The following is an 8,238-nucleotide window of genomic DNA, read 5'->3' as shown; positions in this document are numbered from 1 at the left end:
CAACGAAAAAAGAAGAATCTGCAAAGGAGCAAGAGGACTTTTGGGCTTTGGGGACAAAAGAGGAAGAAGGCATGGAGAATAGAGGGTCATAGGTTATCACGGTTTGGAGAACAGGGCTGGGCAGGGCAGGAATTAGGTGGAAGTGTGGAGGGTGGCAGAGGTGGGAGAGGGGGAAGTAAGGAAACTCCCGATGGTACCAGAACGCAGGTGCTGGTCTGGGCAGCTCTGCTGGAGGTCTGAGCAGTGAGCTTCTGTAACTGATGGACCTGCGCCACCAACGAGCTAGGAGAAGAAGGCAGAGTCAGCTGGAGAATGGCTTGCCTATGGCTGCCTCCTGCCCTCTCCATCCAGACACTACCACTCACATGTTCTGCCTCTCCAGCTCCTGGACCTTTCTCTGTAGTTTCTGATTCTGCTCAGAACAGGCTGCCACTCTGGGGAGTGTGGAGAAGTAGAGCAGGCTTGGCAGATGGCCCCTTAACATGCTTTGGTGAGGAAGGGGGGCCCGGACACCACCTAACCATACCTGCTCTCCAGCCCATCTATGTATTCTTTCTTCCTCCGCCGGCTGTCCTGAGCTGACTGCTTGTTGCGGATTTTCCTCCTGATCTTCTTGAGTATTCTCTCCTCTGCCTGGGGGCTCAAGGTGTTGAGTGTTGGGCCCTTAACCTCCCAAACTCCCCAACTGTTCCCTGGGATCCAGGCTCTTTAGAGGTTGAGTGGAGCTTCTGTGATGGGGACACCCTTTGGGGTACCATTGTTACCTTGGTGAGGGGCAGGTGAGAGGGCAGAGTAACCCCTTCTTGTCCCAGCAGATGCTTTTCTTCATCTGTCAGGAACAGACGTTGGCAGGACAGCTGGGAGGAGGGGCAGATGAGTGGGGTCAGGGTCACCTGCTTCCAAAGCCCAAACTGTCCCTCTACCCCAAGCCTGCTTTCAGAGGGCTTTCTGTCATCTGAATGATATGGTGAGGTCAGGGCAGAAAGGTCATTCAGGCAGGTTCCATGGCAAACCGAAGGGCCTTCCTGAAGCTGAGGAGGGTGAAGCTGAGGAGGGAGAGTAAAGTGTTTGTCCACACAGAACCTCGACATTGCCCTACAACCAAGCTAGAGGGCCTGTTCTGGAATCTTGGGACAATCAGAAAAAGAAAACTTGTATGAATTCACTATGATGAGCTTTGTTGAATTTCCTTATGTCAGGGAAACAATTTAGCCATTAAGTTCCATTTAGTAAAATATTTGGTAGCCTGTCAACCACAGGAACAAGTGACTTGTCATCCCCAGGCTCTAAGCTCCACCCCTTAGGTCAAGCTGTCCACCCTCAGACGAGGACTTTCCTTCCTTCTATTTATTTCTATTTTACGTGCTCTGGTGTCTTGCCTGCATGTATGTCTGTGTGATGGGTGTCAGATCTCCTGGAACTGGAGTCACGTGTGGCCTGCCATGTGGGGGCTGGAAATGGAACCTGGATCCTCATGCTCCCAACCACTGAGCCATCTCTCCGGCCCCTAGAGGAGTCTCTAAGGATGGCCAGGCTGACTTCTCAAGCGAGTGTGTAAGTGGGTAGATGGCAGTGGTTGGCTGAGCCTCAGATGAAGATCGCGCCTTCTCACTGACCATCCAGTTATGTATTTCATGTGTGTGTCTTTTTATCTGTGTGGGCATGTGTGGAGAGTCAAGGATAACGTTCAGAAATGAGTTTTCTGGGGTTGGGGATTTAGCTCAGTGGTAAAGCGCTTGCCTAGGAAGCGAAAGGCCCTGGGTTCGGTCCCCAGCACCGAAAAAAAAAACCAAAAAAAAAAAAAAAAAAAAAGAAATGAGTTTTCTCCTACCACGTGGGGTCTAGGGATCAAAATTTAAAAATTTATTTTGTTGTTTAAGATTTATTTATTTAGGGCTGGAGAGATGGCTCAGAGGTTAAGAGCACCCGACTGCTCTTTCAAAGGTCATGAGTTCAATTCCCAGCAACCACATGGTGGCTCACAACCATCTGTAAAGAGATCTGATGCCCTCTTCTGGTGTATCTGAAGACAGCTACAGTGTACTTACATATAATAAATGAATAAAAAAAAAAAAAAAAAAAAAAAAAAAAAAAAAAAAAAGATTTATTTATTTAATTTTATTTATTATCACTTACTATTATCTTTAGACACACCAGAAAAGGGCATCGGATCCCATGACAGATGGTTGTGAGCCACCATGTGGTTGCTGGGATTTGAACTCAGGACCTCTGGAAGAGCAGTCAGTGCTCTTAACCGCTGAGTCATCTCTCCAGCCCCAAAATGAAATTGTAAGTCTTGACAGCTAGTGCCTTTGTCCACTAAGCCATCTTGCCGGTCCTGATATTCCTCTTTGAAAGATTCACAGTGCTTGTAACTTTTTGTTGTTGTTTGGTATGGCTGCTCAAGACAGGGTTTCTCTGTGTGGTCCCAGACGTCCTAGAACTAACTCTGTAGACCAGGCTGACCTCAAACTCAGAGATCTGCCTATCTCTGCCTCCAGAGTGCTGGGATTAAAGGAGTGTACTGCCATGCCCAGCTTTTTTTATTTTTATTTTATGTGTATGCATGTTTACTTGTATGCCTGACACCCACGGAGACCAGAAGAGGATGTTGGATCCCTTGGAACTGGAGTTACAAATGGTTGAACTAGACTTGAACCTGGGTCTCCTGGCAAGACAGCTATTGCTCTTAAGCACTGAGCCATCTCTCCAGCCTCTGGACTGGTCGTTTTGAGATAGGCTGTCACTGTGTAGAGTAGGCTGGCCCTGACTTTGTGGTGCTCGCCCTACCTCTACCTCTCAGGTGCAGAGGTTTCTAGTGAGTGCCACACTCAGCTTCTGCCTCCCTTTGTAATTTAAGAATAACTTAGTTTGGGGCTGGCAAGATGGCTCAGCAGATAGAGCACTGGACACACAAGACTTACAGTCTGAGTTTTATCTCTGGAATCCATTTAAAGATAGACGGAGAGGACCAAGTCCAAGTGGTCCTCCTGTTTCGACCTCAAAGCCTGGGGGTTAAGAGACTGTGTAACCGTTTATGTGGGTGCTGGGGATCTGATCTCCCAGCTCAGGTCCTTGTGCTTACATTCACGTGTGCTTATGACCCAGCTCTCTGCCTCTGGCTTTTGCTTTCTGATGGCCTTTGGCTCTTGGCTAAATCATTTCCTTTCCTGATAGCTCCTTTTTCCTCCAAGTGTTTTTGTTGTTGTTGTTGGTTTTTTTTGTTTTTTTTTTGGAGCTGGGGATCGAACCCAGGGCCTTGCGCTTGCTAGGCAAGCACTCTACCACTGAGCTAAATCCCCAACCCCCCTCCAAGTATTTTTATAGTGTGTTTCTTCCAATCTCTCTAACCAAATCTTTTGAGAATGAAGCACAGAGGGCTTCATCTAGAAATAAAACAAGCACAACCCCGTGTTGATAAACAAAACCCCTAGTGTAGCTCCTGGTCCCAGCTTTAAGCATGGTTTTAGCAGTTGACTAGGACTCGGTTCCCTGCCTTTGGACATAAGGTGCACAGAGAGGACTAAGGCCTAAGCTTGATCTGCACAGCAGGAGTGTCTTAGCCTACCTAGGAAAGGTTCATGATAGGGTACTCCACACATCACTGCAGCACTGGCCACAGGACAGTTGTTCTAATGCAAGCACCTGCTGCTGCTTCGCTCTCACCCTGTCCTCATTAGCCAGGTGGATTCCCAGGTGTCCTGTCCCAGTTCCCTTTCCTGACCCAAGGCTGAGAGAGTAGCTCTGACTGAATGTAAGTGCACACTAGGTCTAGAGCACTGACAGCAGGTTCCCTCATCTCACCTGCTAAGACTTAAACGGTTCCTTACCACCCTGATCCCCAGGAGTTCTCCAGCCCCAATACTTTCCTGCTCTTAGAATTGTTTGTTTCTCCTTGGCCTTCAAACCCACTGCCACCAAAAGTAGGACAAACCAGTTCCTCATTAGTTTCACCTTCCTTTTCACGTATACCCCCATTCATACGAGGGCATGTGTACTGGGGGAACCCCAGTTCTGGCTGGCGTCAAGACTTACCAGGGCTGCAGGAGGTGTTGGGGCTATGGTGCTGACTCTAGGCAGGATATGTCTATGAGCATCAGAGGGCAGATCACTGACTGTGCAGGCACCAGGTACCATAAATGCAGGGCTCCACTGATCTGAAGAAAGATCCAGAGACTGGGACAAAGGAATCAGAAGGCTGTGGTAACGGCAGGGACTGGGCTGGGCAGTGGCACAATTGGGAACCTTCTCCCTTAACTTCATGGCTAGGGTTGGGCCTGAAAGTGCCATTGCCCTATTTAAAAAGTACACTGACCTATCTGGATGGAGATGAGTCCGAAGGTTGGCCCAGCTTCCCGCTGGGTTCCCTGTGGGGCTCCTGCCTCATAGACAACTTCATAGAGGGCTGGGGAACTGGGTGCCTGTGGAGCAGGGGAGCCAGGATCTTTAGAGACCCCACTGTCACTACCAGGAGATGTTTCTGAGCAGTATATCATATTGGGATCGATAAAGAGGTTCAGGAAATCATCAGATTCACTCTTCTGAAGGCCCTATAGAAGGAGAGGGTTCACATGTCTGCAAAGAACTCTGAAAGTCTTACCTGACAGTAGTCTTAGATCCTTAACGCTTCCATTTTGGTGCTTTTCCTTCTTGGACATAGAAAGAGTTACAACACACGTCTATTTTGTGGGTTCTATTATCAGAACTCTTTCCTTGTGGCGACTTAAGGATTCTGGTTAGTTTTCAACCTAACTCCCACTTCCACTGAACAACCTCGGCTACAGCCTCTCCTCATCTCCCAGCTTTGCAGCCCCTGTTCTTGCAGCGTGGTTACCGGCACCTTTGACGGGGGACCATTAAATCCCAGCTCCAGGAAAGATCCTGTCGAGAAGATATCTTCTGGGGGTTCCAGCAACTCAGGGCACCCAAGCTCCATGCTTCTGCCGGAAGATGAGAAGGAAAGTTATAGAAGGAAGGTGGTGGCTGCCCTCTGAAGCTACTGGTTCCTCTGCATTCTCTCCGTTACTCCTTTCCTCTGCTTACACGAGGCAGCCCCTTGCAGGAGAACACACTTCAGGTCTTATCTTTTGGGTTCAGAAAAATAGTCCCATTGGGTATTACCTTTTTTTTTAATTGTTGTTGAGAGAGCTTTGTCCTGCCAAACCAGCCTAGCCCGCTGAAGCCCCAAACACTACACCTTTTCTTTCCACCAGGATCTTGTATCCTGGTCCTGCCCAGTCAAGCCCCGCCTGCCTATGCTGTTCATGGAGTTTAGGGTAGGAGGGGTGGGGGAAGGGAGAGGCTTGGGTTGCACCTGGCCAGGAACCACTGTCCGGGCCTGCATCTGGGAGTAAAATTAAGACGCTGTCCATTTGCAAAGGGAAATAAAACTATAGAAACCCACACCCTGTCCGTCAGTTTCCCCAGTGCTAGCTGAGGGCTTGATGTCTAGTCAGCAAAGAGCTGAGATTGTAGTGACTGGTACACGGGATTCCTGAGTGTCTTGTTTCAAAGCTGCAATCTTTACAAGAGGGAGACCCATATCAGGGTGGAGAACGAAGCCAAGATTTGAAGCACACACACCCCCACCACACACACTCAACGCGGGCTCCGCTCCGGTCCCCATCTCCACAAGGCATTCTTCCACCCCTGAATCCTAATTGGAGATTGAAGACTTAGGGCCGGGCTTCTAGCCAATGGATGACTATCTCGAGGCTCACGCCCTCGCGATTAGCCAACAATAGACCAGCAGAGAAGGGTCGCAGAAGTAATTTGGCTGAGCTTCCAGTTTCCAGCATGAGGCCCCGGGTTACATTGTAGGAAAGTTGAGCTAAAGCTTCCGTGCTGAGGGTAGGAACCGCACAAAGTTTGTTTGGATTTGAGTTTGTTTACCTCGTGATTCTGAGGCCCCAAGTTATTACTTAGGCAGACAGTAAATAACCTGTAGCCTGTGGACCAGGCCTCCACTCCTGGCAGCCACTTCTGCAATTGGCCTATGTGGATCCAGGAACCGCGCTACACACTGCAGCATTTTGGGGACCCCGCTAACGCATACAGGGACACAGGCAGGGAAACTGCCATGCATTAGCCAAACGTTTGGTTTTGGTTTAAGATCTCATTGTTTCCACAAACTACCAGTTTTATGTATAGTTTTGTGTTTTGAAACGGGAGTGAGAAGGTCTCATTTATCAGGGTGGCCTCCTGAGTAGCTGATACTGTATCAGTGTAGCTTGAAAGCTGTTTCAGAGCCTGGTGTGGGAGTGCGTGCCAGTAATTTCAATGCTCAAGAGGCTTATGCAGAAGTGTCCCTGGAGTCAAGGCCAGCCTAGGCTACATAAGATCCTGTCTCAATAGCAAAAACAGAGCTGGATGTGGTCGCACATGGCTTTCATCCCAGCATTCAGGAGGCAGAGGCTACAGATCTCTACAAAGTGAGTTTCAGGACAGCCAAGGTTACACAGAGAAACCTGTTTTGAAAAAACAAGGGGGGGTTGGGGATTTAGCTCAGTGGTAGAGCACTTGCCTAGCAAGCGCAGGCCCTGGGTTCGGTCCCCAGCTCCGAAAAAAAGAATAAAAAAAAAAAAAAAAAAAAAAAAGAAAAAACAAGGGTTGGGGATTTAGCTCAGTGGGGGTTGGGGATTTAGCTCAGTGGTAGAGCTTCTTTTTTAACCTTGTGGGTCCTGGGGATCATGAAGTTAGGTGGTTTAACCCACTGAGCTATCCTGACACCTATCTTTTTCTATTTGTATTTCATTCTTTTGAGACAAGATTTTACTCTTGTTACCAAGGCTGGCTTCATTTTGGAAATTCTCCTGCTTCAGCCTCCCAAGTGCTGGAATGTGAGGAGTGAGTTAGAACACCTGTTTGAAAAAATTGTTTTCATCAACATTGTTCTGTCTTGTGATGTACAACAGCTCTAGGGCTCATAGAGCAGATAGTATTTTGCCGGTTTTAATGATAAGGAGTCAGATGCTCATGACGAAAAAATAGTAATTTCAAAATTCAGGGTTTGTTTTGCCTTAAGCTAGTGTCTGGTGAGTTATGCACTTCAAGAAAAACAGTGAAAATGTGTTAGCATAAGTATGAGTCCTGTGTACTTTCCTCCCGGTGCAGAAGGATGTGAGGTACAACTAGGATTCCAACCTGTGCTTGTTTTCCTTATTATTTTTTTAAAGATTTATTTTTTTATTATTTTTTTTTTTTTTGGTTCTTTTTTTTTCGGAGCTGGGGACCGAACCCAGGGCCTTGCGCTTCCTAGGCAAGGGCTCTACCACTGAGCTAAATCCCCAGCCCCTATTTTTTATTTTTATGTATATGAGTACACTTCAGACACACCAGAAGAGGGCATCAGATCTCATTACAGATGGCTATGAACCACCATGTGGTTGCTGGGATTTGAACTCAGGACCTCTGGAAGAGCAGTCAGTGCTCTTAACCACTGAGCCACCTCTCCAGCCGCCGCTTGTTTTCCTTATTAATTTTTTTTTTTTTTCTGGAGACGAAGACTGAACCCAGGGCCTTGTGCTTGCTAGGCAAGCGGTCTACCACTGAGCTAAATCCCCAACCCTCCTTATTAATATTTGACTAAGCCACTGGTACAAACTGGAAAGGAGCTAGCATGCGGTGACAGCTGAGTGACTATTATGTTCTCACCGTGGTCTCATAGCAATCCAGATAGGACAAGTTAGCTTTTGTTTGTTTGTTTGTTTGTTCCAGCTGGAGCAAGTTCCAGGACAGCCAGGGCTATGCAGAGAAACCCTGTTAGGGGGTGCGAGTTGGGAGAAGAAGAGAAAGAAAGGTGGCTAACTGCACGTCAAGAGGCTTCCCAACAGGGGGTTGGGGATTTAGCTCAGTGGTAGAGCCCTTGCCTAGGAAGCGCAAGGACCTGGGTTCGGTCCCCAGCTCCGGAAAAAAAAAAAAGAGGCTTCCCAACAGGCGGCTACATGCAGAGATGATTCATGGGAAATAGAATCAGGCTTTCCCACTAGGACTGGAAGGAACTTCTGTCTTCATCTCACTCGCTTAACATCCTCTTTTCCCTGAAGGATTAAGTTTTGCAGAGGAAAAACTAACTTCCTTAGTTTCATGTCAGATGAAGGTCAAGTTCAACAGATCTGTTGTTTAACTTGAAGTCTAGAGTCAATGATGATGGCTGTAGTTCATGGTTCAAAATTACTGAGAGGATATTCTTCCGTTGGAGAACTCGTACTATCAAGAATTTTGCCCAACTTTCTAATT

The 8,238-nt window shown here is 47.7% G+C and overlaps 1 protein-coding gene across 2 annotated transcripts in view; it reads right to left on the bottom strand.

Annotated features, from left to right (window-relative positions):
* The window catches only part of Creb3l4 (cAMP responsive element binding protein 3 like 4), a 5,762-nt gene extending 651 nt beyond the window's left edge, over window positions 1-5,111 (bottom strand). The window contains exons 1-9 of one of the 2 annotated variants that reach the window (XM_032897876.1): window positions 5,044-5,111; window positions 4,835-4,940; window positions 4,316-4,550; window positions 4,036-4,157; window positions 765-857; window positions 527-633; window positions 366-434; window positions 198-282; window positions 1-18 (exon numbers count right to left, since the gene is read on the bottom strand). The exon at window positions 1-18 is cut by the window's left edge and continues 79 nt beyond it. In XM_032897876.1, coding sequence (XP_032753767.1) covers window positions 1-18; window positions 198-282; window positions 366-434; window positions 527-633; window positions 765-857; window positions 4,036-4,157; window positions 4,316-4,550; window positions 4,835-4,936 — 831 coding nt within the window. In that variant the 5' untranslated portion in view covers window positions 4,937-4,940; window positions 5,044-5,111. The remainder of the gene's footprint in view (window positions 19-197; window positions 283-365; window positions 435-526; window positions 634-764; window positions 858-4,035; window positions 4,158-4,315; window positions 4,551-4,834; window positions 4,941-5,043) is intronic. The other variant, XM_032897877.1, reaches the window with a different exon arrangement.
* Between the last annotated feature and the right edge of the window lie 3,127 nt (window positions 5,112-8,238).

The sequence above is a fragment of the Rattus rattus genome, chromosome 3 (assembly GCF_011064425.1).
Source record: "Rattus rattus isolate New Zealand chromosome 3, Rrattus_CSIRO_v1, whole genome shotgun sequence".
Classification (NCBI taxonomy): Eukaryota; Metazoa; Chordata; class Mammalia; order Rodentia; family Muridae; genus Rattus; species Rattus rattus.
The sequence above is the reverse complement of the archived record's forward strand: the minus strand, read 5'-3'. Positions and strand labels throughout refer to the sequence as shown.